Source organism: Neofelis nebulosa, chromosome 7 (genome assembly GCF_028018385.1).
Source record: "Neofelis nebulosa isolate mNeoNeb1 chromosome 7, mNeoNeb1.pri, whole genome shotgun sequence".
Classification (NCBI taxonomy): domain Eukaryota; kingdom Metazoa; phylum Chordata; class Mammalia; order Carnivora; family Felidae; genus Neofelis; species Neofelis nebulosa.
The window spans coordinates 26,234,935-26,258,296 of NC_080788.1; the positions used below are offsets into that span (position 1 = coordinate 26,234,935).

At 36.9% G+C, this 23,362-nt stretch overlaps 1 protein-coding gene across 3 annotated transcripts in view; it reads right to left on the reverse strand.

Moving 5' to 3' along the window:
- Window positions 1-23,362, reverse strand: part of GABRB3 (gamma-aminobutyric acid type A receptor subunit beta3) — a 475,998-nt gene that overhangs the window by 39,440 nt on the left and 413,196 nt on the right. For all 3 annotated transcript variants that reach the window (XM_058736901.1, XM_058736903.1, XM_058736902.1), the window contains one exon: window positions 1,025-1,107. In XM_058736901.1, coding sequence (XP_058592884.1) covers window positions 1,025-1,107 — 83 coding nt within the window. The remainder of the gene's footprint in view (window positions 1-1,024; window positions 1,108-23,362) is intronic.

Sequence of the window (23,362 nt, forward strand, 5' to 3'; positions counted from 1 at the left end):
GGCCATACAGAATCCACTTTACTTCTAAGATAAACCTTCAATTACTGGGAAATCATCATTTTTCCACTGAGCTTTCTGTCCTCCATGCTAAATCTCCCCAGATGATTCCATTATGCATCACTTGACATGATTTCATGTCCCCCACTTTCTGAAAGCATGGCTCTCAGAAAAGTTGACAGTGATATACTGTCGAAATGAGGTGCACAGTGGGGTCAGTTCTACACAGGATGAAAACATGTGTACACCCAGCGCAACTTCCCAGTATGGTTGCTCACAATGACACTCACTTCTCACCACAAATGCATCAGTAACACTGCAGTCATTTGCCTTCCCCCTAAAGAAATCTGACAAGACTAAACCTAACTGAGACTAATTATAAACCAATCTATGATAGACCAGGATAAGTAACAACAGCCACAGCAACATCTGGCTATGCCAGGAGATGTAGTTCAGGTAGCAGGAAGGACACATGTTTATTAGATAATAAAGATGCAGTTTTCATCCCTCACAAAAAAACGTCAACACTGAAATACCAATAAGGCATCTGAATCTCTTAAAATTGAGAAAATTGCCAAAATGCAGGAATAGCTTGCTTGTAAAGCTGAGTTCCTGATGGGAAATGAGTTTCACTCCAACTGCTCAGGTTCCCAGGAGTAGAGCTACTCATGTGTGATGAAACATATTGTGAGAAAATTGCATCTCAGTGTTTTTTCTCTTCTCACTGAATGGATCAAGGTGAGGAGAGCTTGCTTTCTTATATTTCAGCACACCAAGCAGACTCTCTTAATCAGATTAGACAGGATAACTTTTTTATACTGAGTCTCTGTCTCTGTTTCTGTCTCTGTCTCTCTGTCTCTGTTTCTGTCTCTCTCATGACAGTTAAATTTGTGGAGTGGAGGATTAACCCTCCTGTATTTAAGATAGTTAAAAACTATGGCAAGAAAATTATATATGCTTTGGAAAAGATGCCAAATAATGACAACACCTAAAATACAGTGAATGAAAAAGAAGTACAGATACCCACAGCTTTCAATTTCCAGCGTGCAGTTCTGCTCATCCAAGGGGTATCTTCTCAAGTCCATCATGCATGCTGCAGTTGTGGTGATTCTGAAATACACAGATGAAGGCATATATTAAAGATGGTATGAGAAAATGTAGCAGAGAAACTGCTTCCAGCTAAACAATGAATAATGCCCATGTAGGGCATCCTTTCCTCAAAGTACACCTGATTGAACATATTTCATAATGTGCACTGAATGAATAACTTTTCAATATCCTATAGTCCAGCTTTATCAAGAAAAGCAATATAAAAACTTTAAATCTCTTAAAACTACTCATGTTGACTTTGGATAATCAACAGCAGAGGAAGGTGTTTCTAAGGAAACTTTGGTCTTCAATTTTTATAGCACAGTTTTATAGCACAGAAAAAACGTATGTGCAGGAACATCACTGATTAGATCAAGATTGAATTCTTTGATTTTCCATGTGAATGTCTATGTAGCTACAGATTCATAGGCTGCACTTTGGAACTCTCAGCCAAGCTTCTGATTGATCCTATTTTATTACAGTTGTCTTTTGGGCTGGATCCTAATGATTCAGAGTTTCTCACCATGAGATCATATATCTTTTCAAAGAAAATATTTGGTTATTAATTATGAATGAAAATTGAGTTGGTTAGCTTTCCTTAAGGTCATCTGCAGCCATGGAAAGAATTTATATCATTAACTGTCCAAGGACAGTTAAACCTCCACCATGCAATGGTTAAATCAACTGTACATTAAGAGACAACACTTCTAGAAATGTCAGGTTATTTTCCAACTCTGTCTACAGCTTCATTTTAGGAAAACCAACCTACACAAAGCCTCAGTTGAAATGAAATTCAGCCACTATATTTTATACTCTTTTTCTCTAGAATCCCACCCCTTCTTCACCACAGTTACAGATGACTGAACCATTACTTGATCAAGAATCTATGATGTGGCCTTGAGTTAAAAGGCAGAATGGAGCTAAAGGAATTCTCTTACATGGAAGTAAATTAAAGACAGGGCAAGACAGAGCTGACCTTGCAAGTTCATGAATTAGAGGATTTTGATGTCATTTTGAAATTGGAGAGTGAGGCATGAGAAAGAATAATAGAGGTAGAGAAAATGCAGAGAGTAGATGGTTGAGGAAATAGTGGTCACTATGGCTGGATCACAGAACATGGCCTTGCAGGGGATGTACTACATATTTGAAGGAAGAGCATTTTTATAAATTATGTGGAATGTGTAACTTCCAGCCTTCATTATAGCCATTAGATGGTGGATCAGAAGAATGAAGAAGTAAGAATGTCTCTTCCTGAGATTCCTAGAGTTACCTTGAATTCCCAACCACCTTCCATGTTCCACCTTTCTTGAAGCCCAGTACTAAGCTTTCTCTAGATAGCCTTCCATATGAATGTTCTATTTTGGGCTACATGATAAAGTTCTGTTCCTATCAGCAGATCTTAATCAAAACACCAGTAAAACACCAGGCATGTGCCAATTCTGTTGGGCTAGTCTCATTTAACATAAGTGAAGTAGTAAAATATGTCCTTCTATTAGCATATGGATAAGAAGCAGGTTGAGAAAAGTTCTACTCTTCAATGGCCAAAAAGAACAGTGAGGGAAAATGTCAACATATTTGGCAATTATGGATAAATACTAAATTATTCTCTACAAATAGTATGCAAGTGCTATGGAGACATATGCTATAAAGCCCATACCAATGGTGAAAGTGTGTCCTTTCCAAATGTCATAACACTTTCAATTATCATTCTAAGGAGTGGATAACATTCTATAATCCAAAGTCAACACCTAGCTCTTTGGTATATTTTTCCATAGCATCTTACTTTCTAGACAACTGAGGAACCAGCCTCACACTTAAATTCTGGCATGTTTTATGGCATATTGACAACCCAACATCCATACAAGATGTCTATAAGGCAAAATTAGAATAAATTTCTGTTAAAATTATGAATTTTATGATGAAAGGAAAAACATCTCTACTGGAAATATTCAAGTTTTTAAGTTCCTACATATTTTGGTACCTATTCACTTGAAAGGGCCAATAATTGAGATTACAATTTTGTTTTTCTTATTCTCAGTGTCACCGATACAAACAGGAACACAAACATATCCAGATTGTTTAGAGACTCACACTTATTGTGACATTATGTAGTGTGTTTCATGGGCATTACTGGAAGGGAAACATGATGCTGGAAGAATCTATAAAAGGGTATTCAGTATCCAGTATACCTGTTGTCTCGTCTTATCATTCTGGCATAATACTGCCTATAAAATGGAGCCCTTTTCCTAATTTACTTGAAGAATAAGGTAAAAATATGTATTACTACTCTTCTCCTTATGGAACAAATAACAGAGAAAACGCTTTTATGATGAAAAGTATGACATGAGCGCCTACTCATGGTACAAAAAGTAAGCATAGGGATGACACATGAAGGAAAGAGGTCTGTGTGCTACTGGGACAGAAAGGTAAAAAAAGGGAAAGGAGGGGTGGGAAGAGGAATCAAGAAGAGTGCAACACTCCAAAACCTCTCCCTGAGCCACAAAACCTTCTTCCAAGTTGGGCTAAATTCATGACTGCTAGGGGAGTGAACTTTTTGCATGAATTGGCCAAATTTTGAGGCCTGAGGCTTTGCAGAAACTATGGAAGGGAATTTGAATACTCAGAACTGAGGCCTCAAGCCTAGTTAATGAGAATAGAACAAAGGCAGGAAAGCCACAGTTACTGAATTCCATTTGCATAACCCCCAACCTCTACCCACAACTTTTCATATTTTCCTCAATAAGCTTTATTTGTCCTGAGAGGAGAATTTAACCAATATCTAGCTCCATTTCCACAACCCTCTGTAATCTGAGAATTCCACTACCATTTCTAAGGAATAGTGGTAGGGTCAGTGAGAAACATGACTGGCTAAGGAGTTTCGCATTATTACTCTTCAGTAGATACTCTTTTGGAAGTGTCATTGTTTCTTTTTTGTTTTCTAATTGAGAGAGAACAGTGCTTAGAGTGTCTAAGGCTGCAATTTATGTTTTTGATTAAAAAAAAAAAAGAAAGAGAGAAAGATGGTAGCCAAGTGACAGAAAAAGTGTCTACCATTCAATATGTACTTTCTTTACAAATAGTCACACTTCGAGCGTGCTGAAAACAGAAATTAAAAAAAAAAAGATGGAGAAGTTGAGAAGTGATGGATAGAAGACTAGGAAATGCTACAGAAAAGGATTTTGATTTATTATCTCGGGGCTCAGAACAGCATGCTGTCGTATCTGTACTTTATGTAACATTGGTCGAGAGTTTACTTTGTACCCATCTCTATGCTCAGCCCTTGAACACTCATGCATTTAATTAATAACCATATTATGAAGGTGTTATTACCATTTTCATTTGAAAGATAAACAAACCAAGGCTAGGAAACATTAAATAACTTGACCACATTAACAATGCTTCTGGAAGACAGATACAGAATTCAGATCCAAGCAGACAGAATCCTATACTACCTCTTTAACATCTCTTCTGCCCTAAAGTATGACATACTGTATATTCAACATTTTAAAAGGCTACTCATGGTGTGTGGTTCTTGTTGAAGATCAAAGGAGGTAGAGAAATTTGTAATTATATATATAAATACACATATACATATCTAAAATATATACACAGAAAGTATACATATATAATATACACACAGAGAGAGATCATATACATACATGTAATATTCTTATCATATATATGGCAAGTTGTAAATACAATATGTAAAGGAAGATAGTAAATATTCTACATGCTACACGTGCAGTAACAATAGTGATATTTAACCCATTGTGGAATAAGGTAGAATTTAGTAGGTAGTCCTGCTTTTATAAGTGATATATTCCTAAAGATGTGTTTCATAGTCAAGAGTATGAAAATCCAAGGAATAAACTCAAAGTTTATATGAGAAGTGTTATCCCCAGTAAATTTAAAATTCTATTATGTGATAAGTGTCATCTTTGAACACCATCTATAAACTATCCCTGTGTGTCGTTTGCCTGCACAGCTGAGTGAGGAAGCCTGAGTCAAGAGACCCATGGCTTTTAGCATGTTGCAAGGTTTTCACTTTGTCTCAATTACATTAAGATTATGAGCTGTACTTTGGTGTCAGCACTTCCATTTTTAAATTTTCACCAATTGAAAATAATAAGGGCAGATGCAAACTCTTCATGTCATTGCACAAATGCAGAAATCTCCGCAGACCACGTGGAGAAGCTGCTGTGGAAATGTTTTTGTTGGTTGATCATGACACTAAATACCACAAACATTTACTTGAAATATTCACTTGTCAGCCAAGGTACAAAAGCCCTCCTTGCCAATGCTGCTGGGAAAGGTGGACTATAGGCAGAGTCTGGGATCGTTACACATAGTGAATCATTTAGGTAATGCACACAATCTCTTTATCAACTTGTACTAATCTTTTAGGTTCATGGTATATACCAGACAGGACAGAGATGAAAATGTCCTTGACTGGCATTCTCAGAGCCCTACCAGAACTAAAGTACCTCAGCCCCAGCTACCTCTCCTCTCATTACTCCCATTTTAATGTTTTCATTACAATTGGAGCACCCATCTATTCGTTGATTTGCAGGTCGCTTTTACTTCCTCAGGCGAGTCTGAGAGCAGGGCCTTGTCTCTCCTGTTGGTGGCCATCTCCTCAATGCCTGAAATAGTTCCTTGCATGCACACAGTAGGTGTCCCATAAATACTCATTGAACAAAAAAATGACTTTGAAGATATGGGGACCAGGCATAAGCACACAGCATGGAACTTAAGAAGTGGAAAGAGAAAGAAATATCTTAACCTTTCTTGGATTTAATCCCCCAAATCTAAGTGTAAGAGGCAACCTGCCCTCTCTCAATCACTCCAAGCAAGAGCCCTGGCCCTGCACAATTACTGACTCACTGAGAGCTCCATGGGCTCATTTGTCAAGATGCCTGGGGGACACCCCCTGTGTTAATAGCCAAGTGGTATCTGTGAATCTTTCTGCTGTAGAATGAATTCTTAGCAGGCCAATGTTGATGTGCATGAGTTTTATGGCCTCCACTGCAGTGATGATCACAGCAAAATGAAGCCATCAGTGGAATCCTGGCTCTCTGATCACAATCTTGTTAAACTAACAGGACCTAGGAGCAAGTTAGAATCACCTCCTGTGTAACTTCTGGCTTGCACTTGGGATGCCTAAATGCCTGTGAACTCTGGGCAATTGCTGTGTCTATGGTCATGGGATAGCAGCCCATCTGGACTAGTGCTTTACAGGTAGCCATTTAGCCATTTACAACAGCTCTATGGGTAACTCATAGTCTTCTTCTTCCTGGTTCTCCATATACCAAGTTCATCAGGCATTTTTCCAGGAATAGGAACTCAGATGCTAGGGTTAAGGGCCTAAGTCAAATAACTCAAACTGACTATGTATTATTCTAAAGCAAGTGCTTACTATTCAATGTGGAGAAAACACAAGAAATAAACCAACATTTAAGTTATTCCAATTTTTGTTTTACAAAAAATTTAATAAAGTACATAGCACTGCCCAAAAGCCTTTGCTATGCAGACTCCTTAGAATGTTGCTGGGAAAGTTTTTGGGTTAAATTGATGTTGGCAGTCCCATTCTTTCCTTGCTTCCAAATATCCATGCTCTTAGCCATGTCATTTGAAATTCTCCTCACTAAAAAGAAGCTGTCTGCCCACCTCCTGAATGAGGGCCAAATTGTGACTCACTTTGTCTGCCAGAATATGTGGAAGTGACAATGTGCCAGTCTCAAGCTTAGCTCCCAAGAGGCACTCTGTTTCCAGTCTCCTTTTGTGATTCTGCCTTTGTTGTGAGAAAACCATGCCCAAATGAGTCCACTGGTCTTAGATGGAGAATGGCCAAGTGGAGAAGTATGGAGGTGCCCATTAATCCCTTGTAGAGACCACCCACCCCCAGGTCTGTGAATAAGCCAGCCAGGATGAGCAGAGATGTTCATTAATCACACAGACACACAGGCAATGAGCACTTATTATCATCTGGCATTGAGACTTTCTAGCTGTTTGTTACACAGCAGCATTGTAGCAATAGATAAGAGATATAACAATCAACCAAGATAATAACATACATAGAAAAGCATAAATTCTCTTATACAAAATGGAAATCACAACCTGATACTTCTCAAGAGTGAGATAGGATAGCAAAGCCCTTAGTAGACAGCATTTTTCTAAAACAGGATTATTTATCTCTATGTTTCAGTATAAAACCACTATAATTTTAAAAATATCAATTTTGTTGAAATGAGTAGTCATATCAGGAAAATGAGACAGGTCCTTATGTATCTCTTCTTGATTTTCAAACCATATGGTGATAAAGCAACACGAAGGCCAAAACTGGTAATAGTGCTGAATTGAAAACCAAAATGAACAGAAAAGTCTATGCCAGATCCTTAATCATCTGCCAAGAACAGAACTGTCAAAATGGATGATTGAGGAAGTTCTTGAGGAGAATACTACAAGCTCAACCCTCTGAAGAGGAAGGGAGGAACCAATTTGAAAGAACCAGGAAAGTACTCCCTAATTATCTGGATGTGGTTATGTCACTTGACAGAGCTTCACATCTAGAAGTATGTTGTTCAAAAATGGTAGGCACTAATACATGTGATTATTTTACATTTAAACTTTAAATTAACTAAAATTAAATAAAAGTTGAAAATTCAGTTCCTCTGATGCACTAGTCACATTTGAAGTGCTCAGCAGTCACATATGGCTGGAGACTACTATATCAGACAGTACAGATTTTAGAACATCTTCATGACTACAGTGAGTTCCCCTGGAAAGGGCTAGAAGAATAGCATTAGCCAGACAGAATGAGTGGTCTGGCCTTGCCCCATAACCTAAACATCCAGTCCCTCTTTCCCTCTGTCTTTCTATATAGCTTTAAAAGATACAACTCTCTGGTTGAAAGTGGTTGGGGAACACAGACAAATACATATAGCCCATGAGCTCAAAGAAAAGTCACTGGTGCTAAAGGCAGATATCCACAGGGCTTGGAAACCATGCATGCTAAAGTACAAGATATCATTCTAGACTCTATTCAAATTACCATACATTACACCTGACTTCAAGGCTTAGTCAGTTAACCCAGCAGTCAGAAGGGAGGTCCTACTCTGAATGAATGCAATTAGGCATAACAAATGGAGCACATTAACCAATTTTTCAGATTTATACCGTAAGAGGTTAAGGCTTCCAAGGTGAGAATGAGGCTGAAGGACATGAGGGTCACCATATCCATAGTCTCACTAGAAAATCAATTTGTGTCTAGGATATAGCCTACATAAGCATAACCGTGAATAAAACAAAGAGGTGTTATATGAAAAGTGTGGGAGCATTGAAAATTAAACTTGGAATATTTGGAAGATGTATGTCTAGTAGTCAAAAGGCATGAATGCATATGTGTTGTCTTTAGAACAAAAACAGGGAGACAGGGAAAGAAGAGCCTGAGATAAAGGCATAGATAGATTCTGTAAAGCTAAGAAAAGAAGGTTAGGATTCCCAGCCATAGGCACTGAATTGATATTTATACTGAAGACAGAGACAGTAGGCTTGACATAGCTGAAAATAATTTAATGATGTAGATGACTTCTAAAACTTTAATGGGCATACAAATCACAGAGGGGTTTTGTTAAAATGCAGATTCTGAACAGAAGGACTGCAGTTCTGAATTTCCTAGATGATGGTGCTGCTGCTGGTCTGGGGACAATAAAACGGAAGGGAGAAGGCAAACTTGTAGAATCTTCCTAAGGGCAGAGGAAGAAGACAAAGCTTTGAAAAAAGAAGATGATAGGTAAAGGACAGAAAATGGGTATGAAACAGCCTTATTAGACAAACAGAGCAAAAACAAATAGCATACAAGTCAACAGTTAGTAGAATTAAACATGAAACAATAAAGAATTATTTTTAAAATATATGTAAAACTTACCATTTGCACCATTTTTAAGTGACAGTTTACTGGAAAGTACATTCATATTGCTGTGCAACCATTACCACCATCCATCTCCAGAAGTTTTTCATCATCTCAAACAGAAAACTCTGTACCCATCAAACACTAACTCCCTATTCTCCCCTTCCCTTGGGACCTGGTAACCTCTATTCTACTTTCTCTATAAATTTACTTAGTCTAGGTATCTCTCATAAGTAGAATCATTTAATATTTGTCCTTTTGTGCCAGGCTTAGTTAATTTACGATGTTTTCAAAGTTCATCTTTGTTGTAGCATATATCAGCATTTCACATCTTTTTAAAGCTAAATAATATTCAATTGTATGATATACTGCATTTTGTTTATTCATATGTTAATGCACATTTGGTTTGTTTCAAACTTTTAGCTATTGTGAATAATGCTGCTGTGAATGTTGGTGTACAACTATCTGTTTGAATCACTGCTTTTGTTTCTTTTGGTATATACCTAGAATTGGAATTACTGGACTGTATAATAATTCTATGTTTAATTTTTCAAAAAAATAGTCACATTGCTTTCCACAGAGTCTAAACTGTTTTATATTCCACCAACAATGCATAAGGATTCCAATTACTCTGTAAGTTTGCCAACACTTCTTTTCTTTTCTTTTTCTTTTTTAAAATAATAGCCATCCTAATGGGTGTGAAATGGTATCTCAATGTGGTTTTGATATCCATTCCTTTCATGACTAGTAATGTTAGGTATCTTTTCACATGCTAAGTGGCCATTTGTATATCTTCTTTGGATAAATAGTGTGTTCAAGTCCTTTGGCTATTTTTAAACTGCTTGATTTTTTTTTGTTGTTGTTGACTTGCAGGAGTTCTGTACATAATCTGAATATTAAGTACCCATATCAGATATACAGTTTGCAAATATTTTCTCCCATTCCACTGGTTGTCTTCTCAGCCTGTTGACTGTGTTCTTTGATGCACAGAATTCTCTGCTATAGTCCAATTAATATTGTGTTGTTGTTCTTGTTGCCTGCACTTCAATGCCGTATCCAAGAAATCATTGCCAAATCTAATGTCATGAAGCTTTTCCCATCTTTTCCTAAGACTTTTATATCTTTATCTCTCACATTTACATCTATGATCCATTCTGAGCTCATTTTTGTCTCTGGTATAAGCATGCAACTTCACTCTTACATGTGGATATTTAGCTTTTCCAGCACTATTTATTAAGTATCCTGTCTTTTATTCATTGAATTCTCTTGCCACCCATGTCAAAAATCATTTGATCATATACGTAAAAGTTTATTTTGAACTGTATTTTATTCTACTGGCCAGTGTGTATATTATTATGCCAGTATTACACTGTTTTGATTACCAGGGCTTTGTAGTAAGTTTTGAATCAGTAAATGCGAGACGTCCATTTCTGATCTTCTTTCTCAAGATTGTTTTGGATATCTGGGGTTCCATAATTCTGCATGAATTTTAGAATGGGGTTTTCCATGTTACAGAAAAAAGGAATTGGGATTTTGATGGGGATTGCACTGAATCTGTAGATCACTTTAGGTTGTATTTTCATCTTAACAATACCAAGTCTTCCAATCAATGAATACAAGATATCTTCCATTTAATTATGTCTTCTTTAAATTCCTTCAGCAATGTTTTATAGTTTTAGTGTATGAGTCTTTTGCCTCCATCATTAAATTTATCCCTAAGTATTTCATTCTTTCAGATGCTAATTTAAATGGAATTGTTTTCTTAATTTCCTGTTTCGATTGCTCATTTTTAACATATAGAAATGCAACTGGTATTTATTTACTATTTTTATGTGAAATTTATTGTCAACTTGGTTTCCATACAACACCCAGTGCTCATCCCAACAGGTGTCCTGCTCAACGCCCATTACTCACTTTCCCCTCCACTCCCACCCCACCACCAACCCTCAGTTTATTCTCAGTTTTTAAGCTCTCCTATGGTCTGCCTCCTTCCTTCTCTGTAACTTTTTTTTCTCCTTTCCCTTCCCCATGGTCTTCTGGTAAGTTTCTCAGGATACACATAAGAATGAAAACATATGGTATTTGTCTTTCTCTGTGTGACTTATTTCACTTAGCATAACACTTTCCAATTCCATCCATGTTGCTACAAAAGGCCATATTTCATTCTTTCTCACTGCCAAGTAGTATTCCATTGTATATAAACCACCATTTCTTTATCCATTCATCATTTGATGGACATTTAGACTCTGTCAATAATTTGGCTATTGTTGAAAATGCTGCTATAAACATTGGGGTACAAGTGCCCCTATGCATCAGCACTCCTGTGTCCCTTGGGGAAATTGCTAGCAGTGCTATTGGTGGGTCATAGGGTAGATCTATTTTTAATTTTTTGAGGAACCTCCACACTGTTTTCCAGAGTGGCTGGAATGTAGCCACTCTGACTGGCATGAGGTAATATCTGAGTGTGGTTTTGATTTGTATTTCCCTGATGAGGAGTGACATTGAGCATCTTTTCATGTGCCTGTTGGCCATCTAGATGTCTTCTTTAGAGAAGTGTCCATTCATGTTTTCTGCTCATTTCTTCACTGGATTACTTGTTTTCAGGTGTGGAGTTTGGTGAGTTCTTTATAGACTTTGGGTACTAGACCTTTTTCCAATATGTCATTTGCAAATATCTTTTCCCATTCAGTCATTTGCCTTTTAGTTTTGTTGATTGTTTCCTTTGTAGTGAAGAAGTTTTTCATCTTCATGAGGTCCCAATAGTTCATTTTTGCTTTTAATCCCCTTGCGTTTGGAGATGTGTCAAGTAAGAAATTGCTGTGGCTGAGGTCAGAGAGGTTTTTTCCTGCTTTCTCCTCTAGGGTTTTGATGGTTTCCTATCTCACATTCAGGTCCTTCATCCATTTTGAGTTTATTTTTGAGAATGGTATAAGAAAGTGGTCTAGTTTCATTCTTCTCCATATTGCTGTCCAGTTCTCCCAGCACCATTTGTTAAAGAGACTGTCTTTTTCCCATTGGATAGTATTTCCTGTTTTGTCAAAGATTAGTTGGGCATACATTTGTGGGTCCAATTCTGGGGTCTGTATTCTGTTCCATTGGTTTCTGTGTCTTTTTGTGCCAATACCATGCTGTCTTGATCATTACAGCTTTGTAATGAGGCTAAAGTCTGGGATTGTGATGCCTCCTGCTTTGGTCTTCTTCTTCAATATTACAATGGCTATTCATCGTCTTTTGTGGTTCCATACAAATTTCAGGATTGCTTGTTCTAGCTTCAAGAAGAATGCTGGTGTAATTTTGATTGGGATTGCATTGAGTGTGTAGATAGCGTTGGGGAGTATTGACATTTTAACAATATCTACCCTTCCAATCCATGAGCACGAAATGTTTTTCCATTTCTTTGTATCTTCTTCAATTTCCTTCATAAGCTTTCTATAGTTTTAGCATAAACATCTTTTACATCTTTGGTTAGGTTTATTCCTAGGTATTTTATGATTCCTGGTGCAACTGTGAATGGGATCAGTTTATTTATTTATCTTTCTGTTGCTTCACTATTGGTGTATAAGAATGCAACTTATATCTTTACATTAATTTTGTATCCTGAAAATTTGCTGAATTCAGGTATCAGTTCTAGCAGACTTTTGGTGGAATCTATTGGGTTTTCCATGCATAATATCATGCCATTTGCAAAAAAGTGAAAGCTTAGCTTCATTTTTCCCAACTTTGATGCATTTGATTTCCTTTTTTTGTCTGATTGCTGATGCTAGAACTTCCAACACTATGCTAAATGACAGTGTGAGAGTGGACATCCCTGTCGTGTTCCTGATCTCAGGGGGAAAGCTCTCAGTTTTCCCCCATTGAGGATGAGATTAGCTGTGGGCTTTTCATAAATGGCTTTTATGATGTTTATCCATGTTCCTACTATCCCGACTCTCTCAAGGATTTTTATTAAGAAAGGATGCTGAATTTTGTCAAATACTTTTTCCGCATGAATTGACAGGATCATATGGATTTATCTTTTCTTTTAATTAATGTGATGTGTCACATTGATTGATTTGCAAATGTTGAACCAGCTCTGCAGCTCAGGAATGAATCCCACTTGATCTTGGTGAATAATTCTTTTTATATTCTGTTGAATTAGATTTGCTAGTATCTTGCTGAGAATTTGTGCATCCATATTCATCAGGGATATTGGCCTGTATTTCTCCTTTTTTTTTTTTTTTTTTGCTGGTCTCCGTCTGCTTTGGGAGTCAAAGTAATGCTGGCTTCATAGAATGAGTCTGGAAGTGTTCCTTCCCTTTCTATTTTTTTGGAAGGGCTTGAGAAGGATAGGTATTATCTCTGCTTTAAATGTCTGGTAGAATTCCCCTGGGAAGCCATCTGGTCCTGGACTCTTATTTGTTGGGAGATTTTTGATAACTGATTCAATATCTTCGCTAGTTGTGGGTCTGTTCAGGTTTTCTATTTATTGCTGTTTGAGTTTTGGAAGTGTGTGGGTGCTTAGGAATTTGTCCATTTCTTCCAGGTTGTCCAGTTTGTTGGCATATAATTTTTCATAGTATTCCTTGATAATTGCTTGTATTTCTGAGGGATTGGTTGTAATGATTCCATTTTAATTCATGATTTTATCTATTTGGGTCATCTCCCTTTTCTTTTTGAGAAGACTGACTAAGGTTTTTTTGTTTATTTTTTCAAAAAACCAACTCTTGTTTACATTGATCTGCTCTACAGGTTTTTTTAGATTCTATATTGCTTATTTCTGCTCTGACTTTATTATTTCTCTTCTTCTGCTGGGTTTAGGCTGCCTTTGTTGTTCTGCTTCTAGTTCCTTTAGGTGTCCTGCTAGATTTTGTATTTGGGGTTTTTCCTGTTTCTTGAGATTGGCCTGGATTGCAATGTATTTTCCTCTCAGGACTGCCTTAGCTGCATCCCAAAGCGTTTGGATTGTTGTATTTTCACTTTTGTTTGTTTCCATATACTTTTTAATTTCTTCTCTAATTGCCTGGTTGACCCATTCATTCTTTAGTAGGGTGTTCTTTAGCCTCCATGCTTTTGGAAGTTTTCCAGACTTTTCCTGTTGTTGATTTCAAGTTTCATAGCCTTGTGGTCTGAAAGTGTGCATGGTATGATCTCAATTCTTTTATACTTATGAAGGGCTGTTTTGTGACCCAGTGTGTAATCTATCTTGGAGAATGTTCCATGTGCACTCAGGAAGAAAGTATATTTTGTTGCTTTGAGATGCAGAGTTCTAAATATATCTGTCAATTCCATCTGATACAATGTATCATTCAGGGCCCTTGTTTCTTTATTGATGCTGTGTCTAGATGATCTATCCATTGTTGTAAGTGGGGTATTAAAGTCCCCTGCAATTACCACATTCTAATCAATAAGGTTGCTTATGTTTGTGATTAATTGTTTTTATATATTTGAGGGCTCCCATATTCGGCACATAGACATTTATAATTGTTAGCTCTTCCTGATGGATGGACCCTGTAATTATTACATAATGCTTTTCTTCATCTCTTGTTACAGCCTTTAATTTAAAGTCTAGTTTGTCTGATATAAGTATGGCTACTCCAGCTTTCTTTTGACTTCCAGTAGCATGATAGATAGTTCTCCATTCTCTCACATTAAATCTGAAGGTGTCCTCAGGTCTAAAATGAGTCTCTTGTAGACAGCAAATAGATGGGTCTTGTTTTTTTTTTTTATCCAGTATGATACCCTATGTCTTTTTATTGGAACATTTAGTCCATTTACATTAAGTGTTATTATTGAAAGATATGGGTTTAAAGTCATTGTGATGTCTGTAGGTTTCATGCATGTAGTGATGTTTTTGGTACTTTGTGGTCCTTGCAACATTTCACTCACAGAGTCCCCCTTAGGATCTCTTGTAAGGCTGGTTTAGTGGTGATGAATTCTTTCCATTTTTGTTTGTTAGGGAAAATCTTTATCTCTCCTTCTATTCTGAATGACAGACTTGCTGGATAAAGGATTCTCGGCTGCATATTTTTTTCTGTTCATCACATTGAAGATTTCCTGCCATTCCTTTCTTGCCTGCCAAGTTTCAGTAGATAGGTCTATCCCTACTCTTATGAGCTTACCTTTGTAAGTTAGAGTCTGTTTATCCCTAGCTGATTTCAGAATTTTCTCTTTGGCTAGTTTCACTATGATATGTCATGCAGAAGATCGATTCAAGTTACTTCTGAAGGGAGTTCTCTGTGTCTCTTGGATTTCAATGCCTTTTTCGTTCCCCAGCTCAGGGAAGTTCTCAGCTATGATTTGTTCAAGTACCCCTACAGCTCTTTTCTCTCTTCTTCTTCTGGAATTCCTATGATTTGGATATTGTTCTGTTTGATTGCATCACTTAGTTCTCTAATTCTCCCCTCATACTCCTGGATTTTTCATCTCTCTTCTCAGCTTCCTCTTTTTCCATAATTTTATCTTCTGATTCATTTATTCTCTCCTTTGCCTCTTCAATCCGTCCTATGTCTGGCTCTATTTTATTTTGTACCTCATTTATAGCAGTTTATAGTTCCTCGTGACTATTTTTTAGTCCCTTGATCTCTGTAGCAATAGATTCTCTGCTGTCCTGTATGCTTTTTTCAAGCCCAGCAATTAACTGTATGACTCTTATTCTAAATTCTTATTCCATTATATTGCTTAAATCGTTTTTGATCAATTCATTAGCTGTTGCTACTTTCTGGAGTTTCTTTTGAGGAGAATTCTTCCATTTCATCATTTTGGGTATTCCCTTAGTAGCCCTAAACTCAGGGCACTTCCCCTGCTCTGTCAGGAGAAACTTGTGTAGGTGGGTGGGGCCATATTCAGACCCAATGTCTGCCCCCAGCCCACTGCTGGGGACACAGTAAGACTGGTGTGTACCTTATCTTCCTCTGTCCCAGGGGCAGGACTCACTGTGGAGTGGTGTGGCCCCTGTCTCAGCTGCTTGCACACTGCCATGCTGTGGTGCTGTCTCGGTGGGATCTGGCCAAGGGTGTATTAGACGGGGTGGATCCCCAAGGTGCACAGGGGTGGGAGAGGAAGGCTTAGCTAGCTTTGCAGTTGGTGGTCCCCTGAAGGAGGGGCCCTGCAGCACCGGGAGGGAGGCAGGCCTGTCCGAGGGATGGATCCACAGAACCACTGTTGTGGGCATTTGCTTGGTGCAAGCAAGTTTTGTGACTGGAACTGGTTCCCTTTGGAATTTCGGCTGGGGAATGGGAGAGAGAGATGGCGCTTGCCATGCCTTGTTCCCCAGCCAAGCTGAGCTGTTTTCTGGGGCTCAACAACTCTCCCTCCTGGCATCCTCTTAGCCTCCACTCTCTCCAAGAGCAGCGCTGTTGACTTTTAAAATTCCAGATATTAAGTCCCGCTGGTTGTCAGAACTCACAGAGTTCAGCGCCTCTGCTTTTGCAAGCCAGACTTTCAGGGGCTCTGCGTTGCCAGGTGGGCTATGCCTCCACCACCCTGGCTCCCTCCTGCCAGTCCATGTAGTGTGCACCACCTCTCCACCCTTCCTACCCTCTTCTGTGGGCCTCTTATCTAAGCTTGGCTCTGGAGAGTCCTTTGTGGTAGTCTTTTGGCAGTTTTCTGGGTTATTAAGCAGATGTGGGTGGGATCTAAGCAATCAGCAGGACGAGGTGAGCCCAGTGTCCTCCTACACTGCCATCTTCCCAGGTCTCTCTGCAACTGGTTTTTCATATGTTGATTTTGAAATGTGTAGTCTTGTTGAATTCATTTTTTAGAAGAACAGGTTAGGGGGAGGTGTTGCATGAAATCTCTAGGTTTCTACATAAAATCATATTTTCTGAAGACAAATTTACTCCTTTTCCAATTAAAACAGATATAGCATAAGTAAACATCCTTGTTACTGATATTAAGGGAAAAGATTTCAGCTTTTCACAAATGAATAGGAATTTAATTGGAAGTTTTTAATGTATGTTCCTTATCATGTGAGGGAGTTGCCATCAATTTCTACTTCTGTGCACATTTTTATCATAAAAGGGTGTTCAATTTTGTTAAATACTTTTCTGCATCAATTGAAATATGTTTTTTTTTTCTTTTCATTTTTTTTAAATGTTATTTTCCTATGTTGACCCATACTTGCATTCCAGGAATAAGTACCACTTTATCAAGGCATGTGTTGCTGATCCAGCTTGCTAGTAATTTTGGGGGGGGGATTTCTGCATTAATATTAATAAGGGTTATTGATCTGTGGTTTTCTTATAGTGTTTTTTTCTGGCTTTGGTGTCAGGGTAATGTTGGCTTCATAGAATGAGTAAGGAAGCATTTTGTCCTCATCAGTTTTTGGGAAGAGTTTGACTTTTTGTGGGTTAATTCTTCACTTGATTTAACTGGGGGTAATTCTTCTTTGCATATTTGGTAAAATGCACCAGTGAAGCCATTTGGTCCAAGGCTGGTTTGTTTCTGTTTTGTTTTGTTTTGTTTTGTTTTAAGTTACTGATTCAATTGCTACAGTAATTGTAAGTCTGTTCATATTTTCTTTGTTTATATATCAGTTTTGCATGTTTCTATAAATTCGTCCATTTCACCCAGGTTATCTCATTTATTGGCATATAATTTTTCATAGTATTCACTTGAAAATCTTTATATTTTGTAAAATTGGTACTAATGTTCTCCTTTTCATTCCTGATTTTTGTTATTTGAGTCTTCTTTATTTTTTCTTGGTCTAACTAAAGATTTGTCCACTTAGTTGATCTTTTCAAAGGACCAAATTTTCATTTCATTGATTTTTCTACATAGCATTAGTACTCTATATTTTTTCTATCTCTACTCTACTCTTTATTATTTGCTTCTTTGTGCTAGCTTTCATTTTTATTTACTTTTCTTTTTTTAGTTCCCTAAGATAGGGAACTAGGATAATTCGATTCTTCTTTTCAATGTATATGTCTACAGGTATAAATTTCCCTCTTAACATTGCTTCCCAGCATCTCATATTTTTTTTATTATTGTAGAACTTTATAATTCTCATTTCAATTCTGTATATATTTGAAATTCTGATGTCTCATGTATATATGTTTATAACCATCAAATCTTGGACAATTGACTTTTATCATCAATATACAGTATTTTTTTTGTCTTAGTGTAGTCTTTGACCTAAAGTCTATTTAATCTCATATTAGTATAGCCACCTCAGCTCTCTTTTCATTACTATAGAATATACATTTTTATATCCTTTCACTTTAAATTTATTATGTCTTTAGAACTAAAGTGAGTCTTTCATAAATAGCATATAGATGGATCCTGTTTTGTTTTTTATCCATTTTTCCAATCTTTAGCTCTTGTGTGAAGAGTTTAATCTATTTATATTCTTTATCTATTTATCTATCATCTATCTATCTATCTATCTATCTATCATGTATGATCTATTTATTTATTTATTGTAGAGAGAGTGAGGGAGGGGGAGAGAAAGAGAGAGAAATAAATATATATATATATATAGAGAGAGAGAGAGAGAGAGCGAGCAAGAGAGTCTTAAGCAGGTTCCATATCCAGCACAGAGCCCAATGCAAGGCATGATCTCATGATCCTGGGATCATGACCTGAGTCAAAATCAAGAGTTGGGTGCTTAACCAACTGAGCCATCCAGGCACACCAAATCTATTTATATTTAAAGTGGTCATGAATAAGGAAAGGCTTCTTTCTTTTTGCTGTTTTCTGTATGTCCTATAGCCTTTTGTTCCTTCATTTACCCTATCTTTTTCTTTTCTGTTTAGCTGACTTTTTTGTGAGATATTTTGATTCTCTTCTCATTTCCTTTATGTATATTCTTTATTTTTAAGTTTATTTATTTATTTATTTTGAGAGAGAAAGCACCCATGATCAGGGGGTGTACAGAGAGAGAGAAAGTGAGAGAGAATCCCAAGCAGGCTCCATGCTGTCAGTGCAGAGCCAGACATGGTGCTTAATCTCATGAACTGTGAGATCATGACCTGAGCTGAAATCAAGAGTCAGATGCACTTAACTGACTGAGCCACACAGGCACTCCTCCTTTACATATATTCTATAGACAATTTCATTTTGGTTACCCTGGAGATTATATAGGACATCCTGACATAATAATCTAATATTAATTAACATAAGCTTTACTTTAACCACATATAAAATCTCTACTCAATTTGCTTTGCACTACCCTATGTTATTGATGTTACAAGTTGCATCTTCATACCTTATGTAGCTAAAGACAAAGCTTTATAATTATTTTTAAGCTTGTGTCTTTTCAATAACAGAAAAAATGCAGTTACAAAAAAATTAAAGTAATACTCATTTCATTTACTTTTACTGGAGATTTTTAAAAAATCTATATATACCTTCAAGTTACTGTCTAGCATCCTTTCATTTCAAACTGAAATGAAAGTAGCCTTTTTGAGGCACAGGTCTAGTGGTAATAAAAATCCCTCAGCTTTTGTTTACCTGGGAATTTATTAATCCCTACTCCTGAAGGACAGTTTTGTCAGATTTAGAATTTGCTATTCATAAGTTTTATCTTTCAACAATTCAAATATTTAATCATTCCCCTGCCTTCTAGCCTCCAAGGCTTCTGATGGAAAAAAATGGCCCATAATCTTTTTTGAGGCTCCCCTATATAGGATGAGTCACTTCAGTCTTGATGATTTATAGGATGAGTCACTTCAGTCTTGATGATTTAAAGATTCTCCCTGTATATGTGACTTTTCATGTTCAATTGTATGTGTCTTTGTGTTGGTCTCTTTGGTTTTGTCCTACTTGGAGCTTTTTGAGCCTTTTAGATTTATAGATTCATATTTTTCATCAACTTCAGGAATTTTTTAGCCAATATTTCTTCAAATAATTTTTGAACACCTTTCTCACTCCCATCTCTTGGTGGACCTGATGGTTTCTTACAAGTCCCTTAGGCTTCATTCATTTTTCTTTGATCATTTTTCTTTCTGTTATCCTACTTGATTTTAATTGTTCTGTCTTCAAATTTGCTTATTGTTTCTTCTGGTTACTGAAATCTGGGTGAAATTCCCTCTAGTGAATACTTCAATTGCTGTGTCATTCAGCTTCAGGATTTGTTTGGTTCCTTTTATAACTTCTATCTCTTTATTGCATTCTGTTCATTTTATTCATACATCATTTTCTCAATTTCCTTCAGTTTCTTTGTTCATGTTTCCCTTCAGCTCTTTGAGCATAGTTAAGGCAGACAATTTAGTTTTAATCTAGTAAATCCAATGTTTTTGTATATTCAAGAATGGTTTTGTCAATTTATTTTTTTTCCTTTGAATGAGTCATGTTTTATTTTTTCTTTGTATGTCTTGCAATATTTTTTTCTTGAAAATTGGGCATTTGACTATTATAATGTTACAACCCTGACAATCAAGTTTTTCTTCTTTCTATTGTTCATTTTTAAGAAGGCTTTATCCATTTATTTTGAAGTATTTCTAATCATGTTTTAAAAAGACTTTTCCTTGTCAGTATAATCAGCAAAATCTTTGTTCTATTAGTTCATGTTCAGCTAATGTTTCAACAAAGATGTTTTTGAATGAGAGGAGCTAAAATAAACAAACAAAAACTCAAGCAAACAAATAAATAAAAAGAGAGAACAGCCACCTCTTCTGTCTTTGTAGACTGGCTCTGTCCTGGCACATTCTTCACCACATAGCTAGGATGGCTCTGAGTTTAGGGATCATCCAGGGTAAAAACTTAAGGTCTTCTCAGGACTTTTTCTGAGGATATGTTTTGCCTGCGTATATGCATAACTTTCTTAATTCTGTATACTTAAGTGTTTTTTTTTAATGTTTGTTTATTTTTAATAGAGAGAGAGACAGAATGTGAACAGGGGAGTGGTAGAGAGAGAGGGAAACACAGAATCTGAAGCAGGTTTCAGGCTCTGAGCTGTCAGCACAGAGCCCAATGCGGGGCTCAAACTCATGAACCATGAGATGACCTTAGCCAAAGTTGGATACTTAACCAACTGAGCCACCAGGCACCCCTAACTGCTTTTGAATAACATGATTTCTCAGAGTCTTACTTCAGCTTCTTCTTTGAGCCTTACATGATCTATTTTATATTTCTACCCCGAGTCTCTTGACCTAGACATCCATGAGTTATAGACATATTGTAGCCTTTATGACCATAACCTGACTTTTTTTCCTGCCTGCATTTTGAGTTATGCAAAATAGATATAAGCATCTTGTTTCAGTCCTTCAGGTATCCTCCAGACAGTTTAGAACATATGTACACCATAATTTACAAACAAGGTCTTTTCTGTGCCACCAGTGTAAGGGAGGAAACTGGCAACTGGGCTCCTACCTGCCCTTGCATCAGGGAGGGGATGGGTAAAAATATCACAAAACTTTCAAACTCTTTTTAAAATAGTTGTTTTTTCCTTTATTTGGCATTTGGTTGGTTTCTGCAAACTTTAGAATATTTTTCAGAGCTCCTACAAAGTTGTTTCAGACAGCTTCTGCCTATTTTTGATATTTCTATAAAGAAACAAGAGCTTGAAGTTTCTTAGTCTGCTATTTTGCTGTCACTCAATAAAAACATCTTTAAAATAGACAGAATTTTCCTGAAAAACATGAATTTTCAAGATTTATGCAAGAAGAAAATCTAGAGAGACATAAAAGTATAGCGGAAATTGAAGCCATGTGTGCCAGGGTAGAAAAATGTCATTCAAGAACCTATTCAACATACCATGCATCTATAGAAAACATTTCATATGATGTGCATATTTATAACTAATTTTTTAGAGTACTTACAGGAATACTAATCTTTTAGGAATATTTACTTGTATACTATAATTTATTACAGAAAATATTAAAAGAAATCTTCTTGATTCATATAATGTCAAAACATACCATGAAATACAAAGACAGATGTAATCCATTGATATATTTAACAGAACCTATATGGTATATATTACAAATGTGTGAAAGTGCCCCACATTACCACCTCACCATTGGACAATTTACTAAGGAATTTCAGTGAATTGGCTCATGGTTCTTAGAAGTTTCAGCTAAGACATAGATCTTAATAAGAGTCACAGTAATAAGAGAGAAAGAATTAATCTGGGAATAGATTTCTTGACACAGTTTCCAGCCATCCTTCTAGGAGATTAACACCTTCAGTTGGGACTCCAGGAGCAATGGTGCCTGTTTCACACTTGGGACAAATTGAGTAGTTTTGAGACAGAAGAATAGAGGAAACTGAATGGGGAATGGATCATCATAATAGCAATGCAGGCATATTTCCTGTGGATCACACATGAGCTATGTGTAAAAATAGGAAGATCCAAAGTCATCTTGGATTCTCTACAAGAGGCCTGCCAAGATGGCAGAGAGAGAGAAGCTGACCATGAAAGATGGATTCCTAGAGCTGAGAAAAGAGTTCCAAGAGATTTCATGAAATAAAAACATATCCTACTCCCCTAACCCTCAGTGCTAGTCAAGGGACCAGCTGGAGAAAGGTGCCTCATGGTGGGAAACTCTGAGAAGTGTCAATTTTCAGTATCTTCTAAGTCCAAAGAGTATGAAGTCACAAGAAAATGGTACTAGTTCAAGTAAAACTTTTCTTATTTTCCCTCCAACTCCTAAATTTTCACAATGGGAGGAGTCACATTATTGTCAACCTCGGTTGTGGGGTGGGGGTGGGTTATAGAAGAGAAATAGAATCAGAAAGGCTGAAAAGTCAACTACCCTTCCTTTGCCATTACAGGCTTCTAGTCTGTAATAAGGCTGGGCTGTGGAAAGGGAAAATAATAATGCTAAATCTGAATTTAGTATTAAACACTGACTTCAGAATTGTTGTGTAATATAATGATGGAAAAGAACTAATACTAAAACATTGGCAGAAAACCATGATATCTGCCAAAATTTTTACCCATGGTGAAGAAATTTCATACCCCAATGAACAGTGTATAAGGGGATAGTGGGTAACAAACAAAATTTCATTATGACTAGATCACAAGGTATGCCTAAAAACAATAAACTGTTTGTTTAAGCAATTATAAAAGAACAATTATAACAACATATTTATTTTTTTTTTCGTTTTTTTTTTTTTCGTTTTTTTTTTTTTTTTTTTTTTTTTTATTTATTTTTGGGACAGAGAGAGAGCATGAACAGGGGAGGGGCAGAGAGAGAGGGAGACACAGAATCGGAAACAAGCTCCAGGCTCCGAGCCATCAGCCCAGAGCCTGACGCGGGGCTCGAACTCACAGACGGGGAGATCGTGACCTGGCTGAAGTCGGACGCTTAACCGACTGCGCCACCCAGGCGCCCCTATAACAACATATTTATTGATATCTCTCCTCAGGGGAGGGAAAGAAAAACAAAAATAAACTAATGGGACTACACCAAAATATAAAGCTTTTGCACAGCAAAGGAAACCATC